Genomic DNA, 14,915 nt, shown 5'->3' with positions numbered 1-14,915 from the left:
GGGTTGGGAGGCGCGGCGTTGCCTAGGAAACCAAGCCGCGAACACAAGGAAGGTGGGAGATCTCGGGAGATGTGTCCGCGCATGCGCTCTGAGCTTTAGGGAAGGCGTGGCTTTACCTCAGCGCGGCTTGGCGGGAAAAGGTGGAAGTTTCTAGATAGCGGCCGCCATCGTTCAGTCATGGGCTTCCTCCACCTTCTCATACTGGAGAACTTTAAGTCATGGCGGGGGCGGCAGATCATAGGGCCCTTCAAAAGGTTCAATTGTATAATCGGCCCCAATGGTTCAGGTAAATGTCGCCATAGCTCGGACAAGTCCGTGAAACGCGTACGCATTTATTCATGGCGCAGCTCTCTGGCGCCCCCCTAGGCTTGGAAAAATTAATTTTTTTGTTCTCACAAAGTCTATTGCCCATAGGCAAATATTAAATTGACAATCAGTTTTAGTAATTAGTCTTAAGCCAGTGTTGCAAAACTACAACTCCCAGCATGCCTGGACAGCCGAATCACCCTGGTTGGTAAATATTGGTCTAAACCTGTATTTCCCAACCAAGGAGCCTCCAGCTGCTGCAAAACTACAACTCCCAGCGTGCCTGGACAGCCGAATCACCCTGGTTGGTAAACATTGGTCTAAACCTGTATTTCCCAACCAAGGAGCCTCCAGCTGCTGCAAAACTACAACTCCCAGCGTGCCTGGACAGCCGAATCACCCTGGTTGGTAAACATTGGTCTAAACCTGTATTTCCCAACCAAGGAGCCTCCAGCTGCTGCAAAACTACAACTCCCAGCGTGCCTGGACAGCCGAATCACCCTGGTTGGTAAACATTGGTCTAAACCTGTATTTCCCAACCAAGGAGCCTCCAGCTGCTGCAAAACTACAACTCCCAGCGTGCCTGGACAGCCGAATCACCCTGGTTGGTAAACATTGGTCTAAACCTGTATTTCCCAACCAAGGAGCCTCCAGCTGCTGCAAAACTACAACTCCCAGCGTGCTTGGACAGCCGAATCACCCTGGTTGGTAAACATTGGTCTAAACCTGTGTTTCCCAACCAAGGAGTCTCCAGCAGTTGCAAAACTACAACTCCCAGCATCCCCGGACAGCCTTCGGCTGTCCGGGCATGCTGGGAGTTGTAGTTTTGCAACAGCTGGAGGCACCCTGGTTGGGAAACACAGGTAATGTGGATCTGATGGGTCAAAAAGACTACTAAAAGGGGGGTTCTTTCTGTAACATGCACACTGGAATAAAAGGTCCTCATGGCATACCTATGGACCCAATTATTTATACTGCAAACAAATGGAAGAGAAAAAAAGGAAGGTGCCTAGTGTGTTACCCCAATAATGAAAAAATAGGCAAAACGTACTATGCTCACCTGGAGCGCAATACAAATGCGCATATAACCCAGGCTCAGTGGGTACGAAGTAGGGATCGACCGATTATCGATTTGGCCGATATTCACGATTTTGGACGTTATCGGTATCAGCAATTACCTTGCTGATAATGCCCCGCACTGCAACACCGCCCCGGCCAGAGACTGCCACTGTCCCATTGCCTCCCCCATCCCCGGTTTTATAATTACCTGTTCCCGGGGTCCGCGCTACTTCTGGCTCCTGCGACGTCCTGTGTTACGCTTTGCGCCGCACAATGTCGAGTGACGTCCTCAACGCGACGTCACCGTCAGTGCACACAGTGACAGCTCAGGATGCCGCCGGAGCCAGAAGTAACGCGGGCCCTGGGAACAGGTAATTATAAAACCGGGAATGGGGGAGGCAATGGGGCAGCGGCGGTCGTTCGACTAAGCACCGTCAGGGGGAAGAGAAGCGGGCGGTGGTAGTCTCTGGGCAGAGGATAGGTGGGGGTCCCAGGCAGAGGGAGAGAAGCGGGTTGTGGCGGCAGTCTCTGGCAACCCAAAAGCTGCTGAAGTTCATTCAATGTGCCCGCCCGGGGGGGGGGGGGGGGAGATAAATAGCCGATAATTTATACCGGAATATCGGTATGTTATCAGCTATCTGCCTTAACCTCCACAAATTATCGGTATAGGCCCTTAAAAATCGATATCTGTCGATCCCTAGTACGAAGTAGCCGTGAAGTCCAAAGGAATTGCTGGGCCGTAGGGATGTGAAGGCAGATGGCGGTCTGTCCGTATGAGAGAGCAGCAGGTTTTTGAAAAAGTCCCTCTGTAGGCGCTAAACCTCGGTAAGGAAATCACAAATGCAAGCTGGTAATAGTAAACGTATAGCTTAATCTCCAATGACGCGTTTCGGGTTTGGGCACCCTTCCTCAGATTGGCGTGGCAAATGGATATACAGACATTGTATTTATACACAAATAAAACCGACAATGGCAGGTAAAATGGGGGGAAGGGGTTAGGATAAAGGTCATAAAAATAACAAGTTAGAATTGACTTGTAAGGCTGGGTTCACACCACGTTTTGTTAAATACGGCTCCCGTATATGGCTGGGAGGAGGGGGGCGGGGCTTAATCGCGGCGCCCGCACTCAGCCGTATTCGGGAACCGTATTTAATGTATGTCTATGAGCCGACCGGAGTGAACCGCAGCCTCAGGTCGGCTGCTTTTTCGGCCGTATGCGTTTTCCCGACCGCAGGCAAAAATGTCCGGTCGGCTCATAGACATACAATAAATACGGTTCCCGAGTACGGCTGAGTGCGGGCGCCGCGATTGAGCCCCGCCCCCCTCCTCCCAGCCGTATACGGGAGCCGTATTTAACAAAACGTGGTGTGAACCCAGCCTAACTGGAGGCAAAAATTAAAATGACCCGAGGAAAAAAAACTGTTATAAATAACATGGCTAAAACATATTGCGATCGGGGTCGGGATCCGCATTTCACTGCACCGCTATTTCACTATTACTGTACTACCTCATGGCATACTGATTGTTTACATGTATTAGCTTATTTATACTCACGTATACTGTCTTCCACTAACGGCCCCAGGCACATTCATTGGTGTTATCATCTTGTGCCATTACTTATTTTATGTTTTTAAACGTATTTACCTTTTGTCAATAAAGATTTATCTGCTACGTTTTCATATGATGCTTTTGTACTAGTATTCTTTTTTTTCGGAATAATTAGTATTCATTAGATACTAGTGTTTATCTTCCCTGCAATGGTCTTATCCTGCAGGATGTTTTTTGGAGTATATTAGTTCCAATACACACAAAGAGAATAGACGTGTATTGCAAAACATGTGTTACTGCAATCCTTTTCTGTGAGAAATACCGTACTTCTTTTTACTGAAAAATTTCAGGGGTGCCAACATTTACGGCCATGACTGTAACTACTATATATCCTGATGATGTCATTCTGTAGTTTACAGAAAGTCAGCTGACCCAGGAGCTGGAGGGGAGGTGCATAACTGCTATATATCCTGATCTTATAGAGATTGCAGCAACAGTATACAGATTGAGCTGGAGGGGAGGTGTATAACTGCTTCATATCCTCATCTCATAGAGCTAGCAGCAGCAGTATACAGATAGAGCTTGGAAAGGAGGGGTTTCGGAGCTAGCAGAATCTGATCAGGATGATATCATTCTGTAGTTTACAGAAAGTCAGCTGACCCAGGACAGGACACTTAATCTGACACATTAATATTTTCTATGGATCAGACTGGTGATCACATGACCCTGTTACAGTATCATAAATGCAGCTGTACTGGAATAAAACAGATGGTCCCATAAAACTAGTGATAGTGTGCATGATATGGGCAAAAAAAAAACATAATCCTTTGGCTGTCTGGGCATGCTGGGAGTTGAAGTTTTGCAACAGCTAAAGGCACCCTGGTTGGGAAACCCTGTTTTGGGCATCAGTTTTAGCTGAAGTATTTATTAATGTCAATGTGTTTGATCTATTAAGGAAAATCAAATGTAATGGATGCGATTAGTTTCGTGATTGGAGAGAGAACGGCTAACCTGAGAGTAAAGAGCATCCGGGAACTCATCCACGGGGCAAACATAGGGCAACCGGTGTCCTCCAGCGCCAGCGTCCACCTGGTATATGGTGAGGAGAACGGGGAGGAGAAGACCTTCTCCAGGATTATTGTAGGTATGAAGGAGAAACATATTAGCAGGTTACACAGGTTATACGCTCCCATGTCTTTCTTTGCAAGAATTTCTATGGCAAAAATCAATTTCAAACATCTGAATTGAGTTATTTTTGCAGCCTGTGCCATTGATTATTGCAGAGATTTTAGTAACACATTGCAGAGTGTGAATATATCCTATAAGACTTACTGTATATTAGGGATGTAAGAAAAAATCGATTCTCGCGATAATCGCGATTTTTCATTTGCCGATACAGAATCGATTCAAAATATTTTTGAATCGATTCTTTTAGGGATGTGGAATTTTTATCTGCGGACGCCCGGAACAGCACGTCATGTCCCGGGCATCAGGAGATAAAAGTTCCACATTTGTGGAGCCGGGCAGGCCGGATCTGACACGGCTATGGAGCGGGCTCCGACTCGTGCCCACTCCGTACTATGCGACCCCCGGCTGATTTCAGTAGCCGGGGGCCGCCGCTAATAGCCAGCATGCGGCAATCGCCGCGGCTGGCTATTAAAGGAGTATCCGGTGTGCACTTTTCTCATTTTATCCTATCCAGGCTGCAAAATAAAACACACTTTATCTTACCTGCCAACGAGCCCCCGGAGCTCCGGTACAGGTGTTCGGTCCCCGGGCTGTATTCTTCTTACTTCCTGTTAGTCCGGCACGTCACATGGAGCTTCAGCCTATCACCAGCCGCAGCGATGTCCCGCCTCTGCTGGTGATAGGCTGAAGCTCCATGTGACGTGCCGGACTAACAGGAAGTAAGAAGACTACAGCCCGGGGACCCAACACCTGTACCGGACTGTACCGGAGCTCCGGGGGCTCGTTGGCAGGTAAGATAAAGTGCGTTTTATTTTATTTTGCAGCCCGGACGGGATAACATGAGAAAAGTATGCACCGGAGTACTAGATCGCCGCTGTCAAAGCTGACAGCGGCGTCTATTGGGATCTATGAATGCTCCCAGGTGGGCGATATATCGGGATATATCGCGATGTATCGTCACCTAGACGGTATCGCGATATATCGGGATATATCGAATCGCCACACTGGTATCGCGATTCGAATCGAATCGCCAAATTCTTGGCGATTCACACCCCTACTGTATATCAAGTCATTTCAGCATCAATGCGGAAATAAATAAATGACTCAGTGGTTTTAGTAATGATCATTTTAACTTCAGTTTGCTACAGTTATCTGCTGATAGGTTGGCTTAAGGGTAGGGGCACACAGAGTGCATACGCAACGTATTTGCTGTGAGAAATCTGCCGGACAGCAGGAAAACCTCTCCGTATGTGCAGATACACAGGGCGTTCACCGCTGCAGCCCTGTGTGTAATAGGTTTGGAGGCGGGCTGCCTGTCACAGTTACACTGGTGCACTTGGTCCGCCTCCGAACCTAACCATACACAGGGCTGTGGCGGGAAAGCCTGGTGTGTATGCCGATAGCCCATACGCAGTGTATTTCCCTCTGCCTGGCTGATTTTTTGCAGTGTCAAATATGCTGCGTATGCGCTGTGTGTAACCCTACCCTTAAAGGACAAGTATCGTGCAGAAAAGCTTATCCCCTATCTCAAGGATCCACCACAATCTCCTGCACAGGACACCGGCACGATGCGGGGGTTGACACGCCCCCTCCATGTATCTCTACGGGAGAACTGGAGATAACCGAACGGCTCTCCCATACATGGAGGGGGCGTGTCGGCCGCCGCTTCATGCGGGGGTCAAAACGCTCCATTCCTGTGGAGAGTCGGGAATGGCAGGGAGTCCCTGCAGTTGGACCCCCCTTAATCGGAAACTTTTCCCCTATCCTTTGGATAAGGAATAGGTTTTTCTGCACAGTATATCTCCCTTAAGGGTAAGGTCATACGTGCTGTATTTTGCTGCTGCATATTTTCCTACTCAGTGGGTAGCAAAATCAACTGCGTATTTTGCTACCCATTTACTCAAGAGAATGGGGCCGGCTACAGTTCCATACACAATGAGTGTCCAGGAGCACCGCTGTACAGGGAAAAACCATAAGGAGTCCTCCAAGCTGAATAAGCAGGGTCCTAGAGGTCTGACCCCTACTGATCAGTGATGGTGTATCCTAGCATTATGCCACCACTTTATGAGATTAGAATAGCCCTCTGAACATTACTGGCAAAGTGACTGTTTTGTATTTTGCCTATAATCATAGTAAAGTTTGTTTCTAGGGAATTCTTCTGATTATCGACTGAATAATAAGTCGGTGGGACGTGCAGCCTACATTTTGGAGCTAGAACGAATAGGAATCATTGTAAAAGCAAGGAACTGTCTCGTGTTTCAGGTAAGCTACAGTAAGCTTCTTTCATTAGTCTTTGATTCTTTACACATTTTGGTGTACACATTTCAGAGAAGACTTGGGGGAGGAAGGTGCGGCATCCGGTGCCCGAAACGAACACTGCTTCATGCTAAATGACGAGCGACAACAGCTGTCACTTCCCCTCCCTTCTTGTGTATGGGAGGGGGCGTGACGGCTATGTACTGGCCGTCATCCCCCCCTCCGATAGAGATGAATGAAAGGGGCATGGCGTGATGTCACAAACACGGAAGCTCCATTCTTCCCGGTCTGGAAATCGCGGGGGTCCCAGCGGCCGGACCCCCCGCGATCAGACATCTTATCATAAGATGTCCAGGGGTGGAGTACCCCTTTAAGTGTATTTTTTAGTTGCAGCGGACCCCTTAGCTCTTGTGTTGTATGATGTTGGTGTCAGAGAGCTGCTTTGCATATTGTTCTTTTTAGTACAATCTTCAAAGTGTTTTGCTGCTGTCTCCATGGACTATGTTACAGACTGGGAATATTCACTCATTTCTCTTCTGTGAATCACATCCCTGTTTAGTTTTTTTGCTCATAACATTTTGTTTCTACATTTACATAATGCCAGGGAGAGGTGGAGTCTATTGCCATGAAGAAGCCTAAAGAAAGAACCCATCTTTTCGAACAAATAAGCACCTCCTTAGAATTTGCCGAAGAGTACGAGAAAAAGAAAAAAGTGATGCTACAGGCTGAAGAAGATGCACAGTTCAGCTACAGCAAAAGGAAGAACGCAGCAGTGGAGCGAAGGCAGGCCAAGCTAGAAAAGGAAGAGGTGGGTTAAAGTGGTTGTGCTATTAAATATATTCATTGTGGAGATAATTTAAAAAAATAACAAGATTTGCCATCTACATGCAGAAGATCCAGTAATGATGATCCATTTACTTACATAGTATGGCACCACCTGGTGTTCAGAAAGTATAGCACATCCACCTACTGAGCAGAGTGGGTCTGGTGCCACAGTCTGGATTACAAGATGCAGACACGATATATAGACCAGTAAATGTACACGTACAAATAAATTATATTGCACACTCTCCGAATATACAGTATTTCCATCATACAATGAATGGGAGTTATAGTACAGTAATGTAACACAGTAAAGTTTATAGCTGTATGCAGGAAAATAATAAGGCCAAAACCATAGACTGGATTGTCTGATAGCTCCCTATGTAAATCTGAGTTATAGTCTTATTACTGTAGGTAAGGATGGAGGTTTGCTCAGTACAGTAATTTTAGTATTTTATTTGGCCTCTATCACTTACACAGTAATTTGTTGTATCTGCAGGCTCACGCCTATAAGAAATTACAACAACAAGTGCGTGAGAGCAAAGGGAAGCTCCAGCTGTTTCAGCTTTTCTACAATGAGAATAAACTGAAATATTTATTAAAGTATTTGGAAGAAAAGCAGGTCGATACTAGTAGCCAAAAAGAGCAGCTCACACACTGTGAGTCTGAGCTGAAAGCAGCAAAGAAGGAACTCGGTAGAATGACCAGAGAACAGCAACATATTGAGAAAGAAATAAAGTAAGTACATATGAGCTGGTATTATGTAGTGTAATATGAAGGTGGCCTCTGCTAAAAGTAATTTATTACATAGAGTATAGATTCAAATAGGTGAAATTAAGTAAATTAACTTTAAAGGGGTATTTCAGGATTTTTTTTTATTTGACTATACTACAGGGGCTGTAAAGTTAGTGTAGTTCATAATATAGTGTCTGTACCTGTGTGTGATGGTTTTCTCACAATTCTTCTGTGATTTACACTCCAGTATTTATTTTTACCAGCATACAAAATTACTGTTGTCTCAGATTTTTCCCAGGTTGCAATGCGGCTGAGACCTTATTCACTAGTTAGCTGATGACAGGGAGCCTGTCTGCTTCAATGGGTGGAGCGATCGCTTGGTGGGAGAGAGATCAATCTGCAACTTATGCAACAGCTGTAGGCACACTGATTTGAAAACCACAGGTCTTTTGAATGGATGCAGCTCATTTATGTTTCAATGGGTGGGGTGGCTGATGTGTGGGAAGGAGGAAGATGACATGGTGGGATTTGTAGTCAAAAAAAGAAAAGTCATACAGGAAATACTAGTTCACAAACAGCTAGCCACAGTATTATGGTAATCTCACAACATAGCCATTTAGCCCCAAGACAAGCACAGATCCTTTCTAAGCATGTCCATTACTGTCTCCCAGGTACATACTAAAATCACCTTATGCTGGAAAACCCCTTTAACCCCTTAAGGACTCGGCCCATTTTGGCCTTAAGGACTCAGACAATTTAATTTTTACGTTTTCATTTTTTCCTCCTCGCCTTCTAAAAATCATAACTCTTTTATATTTTCATCCACAGACTAGTATGAGGGCTTGTTTTTTGCGCGACCAGTTGTCCTTTGTAATGACATCACTCATTATATCATAAAATGTATGGCGCAACCAAAAAACACTATTTTTGTGGGGAAATTAAAACAAAAAACGCAATTTTGCTAATTTTGGAAGGTTTAGTTTTGACGTGTGTTCTTTATTCTGAGGGTCAATACGATTAAAATGATACCCATTATTACATATTTTTCTATTATTGTTGCAATTAAAAAAAATCACAAACTTTTTAACCAAATTAGTACGTTTATAATCCCTTTTATTTTGATGACCTCTAACTTTTTTATTTTTCCGTATAAGCGGCGGTATGGGGGCTCATTTTTTGCGCCATGATCTGTACTTTTTTTTTATACCACATTTGCATATAAAAAACTTTTAATACATTTTTTATAATAATTTTTTTAATAAAATGTATTAAAAAAGTAGGAATTTTGGACTTTTATTTTATTTTTTTCGTTCACGCCGTTCACCGTACGGGATCATTAACATTTTATTTTAATAGTTCGGACATTTACGCACGCGGCGATACCAAATATGTCTATAAAACATATTTTTTACGCTTTTTGGGGGTAAAATAGGAAAAAACTGACGTTTTACTTTTTTATTGGGGAGGGGATTTTTCACTTTTTTTTTACTTTTACATTTTTTTACATTTTTTTTTACACTTGAATAGTCCCCATACGGGACTATTCATAGCAATACCATGATTGCTAATACTGATCTGTTCTATGTATAGGACATAGAACAGATCAGTGTTTTCGGTGATCTTCTGCTCTGGTCTGCTCGATCACAGACCAGAGCAGGAGACGCCGGGAGCCGGACGGAGGAAGGAGAGGGGACCTCCGTGCGGCGTTATGAATGATCGGATCCCCGCAGCAGCGCTGCGGGCGATCCGATCATTCATTCAAATCGCGCACTGCCGCAGATGCCGGGATCTGTATTGATCCCGGCACCTCAGGGGTTAATGGCGGACTCCCGCGAGATCGCGGGCATCGGCCATTGCCGGCGGGTCCCTGGCTGCGATCAGCAGCCGGGATCAGCCGCGCATGACACGGGCATCGCTCCGATTCCCGTGGTTATGCACAGGACGTAAATGTACGTCCTGGTGCGTTAAGTACCACCTCACCAGGACGTACATTTACGTCCTGCGTCCTTAAGGGGTTAAGGGTATATTCACACGAGGAAGATAGACGTTGGCTTGGCCGTGGATTGTATGCACACAGAAGAAAACAGGTACCCGCACTCACCGCAAGGCTGCTGTGACTCTACTCCTACGGCTTCGACGGACAATCCAGTGTGTGGTTTGTTGCAGAGCGCTCAGAGGCGACTGCCGGCAAAGTTTTGCGCTGATTGCGCTTCTTCCGGGCCTCATATCCATGATTGTACTAGGCAGGAAATAAAAAAGGTTTCCTTTTGGTTTTGTTCTGCTTTTTCTATCTTTTTATCCACTTAGTGTTTCCGTAGTGCCCCTGATCACATGATCAGAGTCCTGCTCTTTTTATTTCCTGCCTAGCGTGATGATGGATATGAGGCCGGAAGAAGCGTAATCATCGCAAAACTTTGTCGGCAGTGGCCTCTGAGGGCTCTGCAACAAGCCACACACTGGATTGTCCGTCGAAGCCGTAGGAGTCGAGTCACAGCAGCCTTGCGGTGAGTGCGGGTACCTGTTTTCTTCTCTGTGTATACTTTGAATTTGACTGTGGGCTTTCTGGTTCCCAGCACCCCCGAACTCGTAGGCACAAGGACCCTGGTCTCCCGCAGAGACGGATCACAGTGATCAGCGCCCCATAGGCAGTTACCTTTCATATTATTCTAGGTCTTAGACCACCAAAGGGCCATCTTCAGCTTTGTTAAGTTGGCTGTGGATTGTAAATACTATTGAAGTTAAAGTGGTATTCTGGCCAAAGACATCTTATCTGCTCACGGGGGGCACGCTGCTGGAATCCCCCGCGATCTCTGTGCAGCACCTGCATTCTATGCTGGGCTGCTTCTCCAGTCTCGGAAACCTGTGTGTTTCCGGGACTGGAGACGTGACATCACGCCATGCCCCCTTGTGACGTCATGCCACACCCCCTCCATTCACGTGGCATGACGAGGGGGTGTGACGTTACGTCACGTCTCCAGTCCCAAAAACACAGAGGCGTAGGGAATAAGAGGTCTTTGGCTGGAATACCCCTTTAGGGTACGTTCACATGTACGCAGAATTGATGCGCAGGATTTTCTGCTGCAGATTTCAATGTAAATTAAATGTTTGAGCACGGCTTCTAAACGGCAGTTACAAATCTTGCACATCAAATGTGGGCAGGATCACGTATGTGTGAAAGTAACCTTAACGCGGAAAATCGGCAGCAAATCTGCAGCATGTCAACATACTCTAAGGGTACATTCACATGGGTGGTACATCTGCAAATTTCCCGTTGAAGATTTTAGCTACAACAGATTTTCCGGAGAAGATCTGCCTGTGTGTGTTCTGTACATACAGCAGCTGAGTATGGAGCAGGCTTGGAAGCTGAGCCTGCTCCAAAGCTGGTGGTTGCAGGCTGCTATCTGCAGCTGACACCTGCTGGTAATGACTAACATCGGAGATCACTTCAGTGCTGGTCATTTAACTTCGTATGCGCTGCATCAACGATAGTATAGTGGCCGGATTGGCACCAATGTGATGAAATCACAGGGTGCCCACTGATTGTCATGGCAGTCCAAGGCAGGATGTACCAGCATGGTGCAAAGCTAATAGATAATTGCAATACAAATGCATTGCATTGATCTATACAAGCAATCGAAGTGTAAGTGTAAAACATTTTAAAAAAATATTTAAAAAAAAAATCATTAATAAAAATTTAAATGGGCTCTGTCAGAGTTAAAAACTTTTTATATGTTGTACATCTTGGCAAAACTTTAACCTTTCTAATATCATTCATAAGAAAATTTTATTTCCTTTTTACAGAAATCATGGTTTATAAAATCATGGCTTTTTCCAGGCCGAAGCACAGGCATGGACAAAGTCCAGAAAGTGAGGATGGTCTAGCACTCCTGTGCTCTCTTCTGTCTGATAGGACAGGAGAGAGCTCAGAGGAGTACTATCATACAGGAGAGTGCACAGAGGAGTACTATCAGACAGGAGAGAGCACAGAGGCGTACTATCAGACAGGAGAGAGCACAGAGGAGTCCTATCAGACAGGAAAGAGCACAGAGGAGTCATATCAGACATGGGTAAGCACATATGAGTGCTATCAGACAGAAGAGAGCACAGAGGCGTATTATCAGACAGGAGAGAGCACAGAGGAGTCCTATAAGACAGGAAAGAGCACAAATGACTCCTATCAGACAGGAGAGAGCACAGATGAGTGCTATCAGACAAGAGAGAGCACAGAGGAGTACTATCACACAGGAGAGAACACAGAGGAGTCCTTTCAGACAGGAGAGTGCACAGATGAGTGCTATCAGACAGGAGAGAGGACAGAGGAGTACTATCAGACAGGAGAGAGCACAGAGGAGTCCTATCAGACAGGAGGGAGCAGAGAGGAGTACTATTAGATAGGAGAGAGCACAAAGGAGTCATATGAAACAGGAGAGAACACAGAGAAATGCTATCAGATAGGAGAAAGCACAGAGGAGTACTATCAGACAGGAGAAAGCACAGAGGAGTACTATCAGACAGGAGAAAGCACAGAGGAGTACTATCAGACAGGAGAAAGCACAGAGGAGTACTATCAGACAGGAGAAAGCACAGAGGAGTACTATCAGACAGGAGAAAGCACAGAGGAGTACTATCAGACAGGATAGAGCACAGAGGAGTCCTATCAGACAGGAGAGAGCACATAGGAGTCATATCAGACATGGGAAAGCACATATGAGTGCTATCAGACAGAAGAGAGCACACATGAGTGCTATCAGACGGGAGAGAGCACAGAGGAGTACTATCAGACAGGAGAGAGCACAGAGGAGTCCATTCAGACAGGAGAGAGCAAAGAGGAGTCCCATTAGACAGGAGAGAGAACAGAGGAGTCCTATCATAAAGGAGAGAGCACAGAGGAGTGCTATCCAAGAGGAGATAGCACAGAGGAGTGCTATCAGTGAGGAGAGAGCACAGAGGAGTCCTGTCAGACAGAAGAGAGCACAGAGGAGTCCTATCAGACAGTAAAGAGAGCAGAGAGGAGTGCGATCAGACAGGAGAGAGCACAGAGGAGTGCTAGCCCACCCTCACTTACTGGACTTTGTCCTTGACTGGGCTTCATCTTGGACAAAGCCATGATTTTATAAGCTATGATTTCTATGAAAAGGAAATAAAAATTTCTTATGAAGTATATTAGAAGTGTAAGCCTGATTAGGCTGTGTTTGTGTGAGGAGCCTGGGAGGATATAACGCCCCCCGACACACAGTTCCGGGCATGTTGAGCGTTTGGCAAAGCCAGTTGGTTGTGCAGCAGTGGATGTTTGATTTCCCCGCCAGTCGCATGCACTGGCGCCCGCTATCTCTATTGAAGCCGCTTTCTGGCAACAGCCTAGTCTACAGCCCCCCCCCCCCCCCCCCAATGCCTCCAGGTATCTTCCTGGGTTCTTGTACGGGGTGGCTCAGGCGCCTGGTCTGTTGCCCTATTCATCAGCCAGGATGGCTCCGTGGCCGCACCATCTGACCCCCCTTTTTTTTCGCAGGGTCCGTTCCGTTTACTCTTTTGGGGTCCATTTACTCCAGGGTTGGACGGCAAGCCTGTCTACCGGGTTGTTCCGATCGGGCCATTTTTCGGCTCTAGCATGGCTTTGGTTCTTCCCGCTGTTCAGCCTGTGTGGCGTCTTCTCCGAGTCCACTCTTCTCTCCGGGTGCTCACACTGTGCCCCTGGGACAGTGGTTTTTGGCGCCTACAGCTTTTTGGTTCAGATCTTCTGCACCATGCCTCTCCGGAGACAGTTCCCGTCTCACTTCTCCAGAAGTTTCTGGTCTTCATCTTGACTGACTTGCCTTCGGCTCTCCCTGGCGTTTTCTTGCCAGGTTCTCTAGTTTCGGATGGTTCTCTGTATGGGGTTCTCTTGTCTTTCCCTTTTCATATTTTGTTCCCAACCAGGCTCTCTCCCTCTCTGGTTCTGTGCTTCTTGGAGTTGGTTTCCTACCTCCTTCCAAGTTGGTTCAGCCCATTGGGTCTCTGCATCGGCCCTTTTTGTCTCTCTCTGTGGCCTGTTGGTTTAGAGTCTCTTCTGAGGACGGTCCCTTCCTTGGCATCCTAGTCCATCACAATGGACAGTGGGAACTGCCGGACGCTCAGTTCCAGGCCTTGGTTTCCTTTTTAGCCCAGGGTTAATGGCTGAGGTTCAGTCTCCGGACTGACTCCCTTCCTCTGACGTTATTCTTCTCACGCCAGGGACTGCTTTGATACGTCCCATGGTCTCTGTGTCCTCCAATTAAGAGCGACCGAGAAAAAGGGGATTATTTTGTACTCACCATAAAATCTCTTTCTCGTAGCCTTCATTGGGGGACACAGAGACCATGGGTATATGCTCTTGCCACTAGGAGGCGCTGACACTAGGAAAAAAAGAGTCAGCTCCTCCCTCTCAGGATATACCCGCCCACTGGAAGTGAGTTAATCAGTTTTGTCACAAAGCAGTAGGAGAAGCCAACCAAGAGACAAGTCCGAAGGAAGGAATCCCGGAGAAACGCCCAAGAACCGGAAAAGGCTATCCGGACAAGAATGAAAACATGGGTGGATGCTGTGTCCCCCAATGAAGGCTACGAGAAAGAGATTTTATGGTGAGTACAAAAAAAATCTCCTATTTCACCCTACCTCTACCATTGCCCTACTTCTGTTTAGTAGGTACATTGCAATGGGGACATCTGCTCATACTGCACGTACACTCATAGCATTTAGGCTGCACATACACTTACTGCATTTATACTGCTCATACCATTCTACGGCTCATACGCTCATAGCATTTATACTACATGCACGCTCACAGCATATATACGGCACACACGCTCATAGCATCTCTACTGCACATACGCTCATAGCATTTATACAGCACGCGCTCTCAGCATAAATACGGCACACGCTCATAGCATGTATACTGCACACGCTCATAGCATGTATAATGCACACATGCTCATAGTATCTTTACTGCACGCACGCTCGTAGCATTATATTGCATGCACGCTCAT

General features: G+C 46.4%; 1 protein-coding gene across 1 annotated transcript in view; it reads left to right on the top strand.

The window, feature by feature from the left end:
- The first annotated feature begins 46 nt into the window (after positions 1-46).
- Positions 47-14,915, top strand: part of SMC1B (structural maintenance of chromosomes 1B) — a 94,108-nt gene continuing 79,239 nt past the window's right edge. The window contains exons 1-5 of the mRNA XM_056517497.1: positions 47-286; positions 3,869-4,057; positions 6,251-6,363; positions 6,962-7,165; positions 7,679-7,917. Of these exons, the coding sequence (XP_056373472.1) occupies positions 178-286; positions 3,869-4,057; positions 6,251-6,363; positions 6,962-7,165; positions 7,679-7,917 (854 nt within the window). The 5' untranslated portion in view covers positions 47-177. The remainder of the gene's footprint in view (positions 287-3,868; positions 4,058-6,250; positions 6,364-6,961; positions 7,166-7,678; positions 7,918-14,915) is intronic.

The sequence above is a fragment of the Hyla sarda genome, chromosome 4, assembly GCF_029499605.1.
Source record: "Hyla sarda isolate aHylSar1 chromosome 4, aHylSar1.hap1, whole genome shotgun sequence".
NCBI classification, from domain to species: Eukaryota; Metazoa; Chordata; class Amphibia; order Anura; family Hylidae; genus Hyla; species Hyla sarda.
This window is presented reverse-complemented; position numbering and strand designations above follow the sequence as displayed.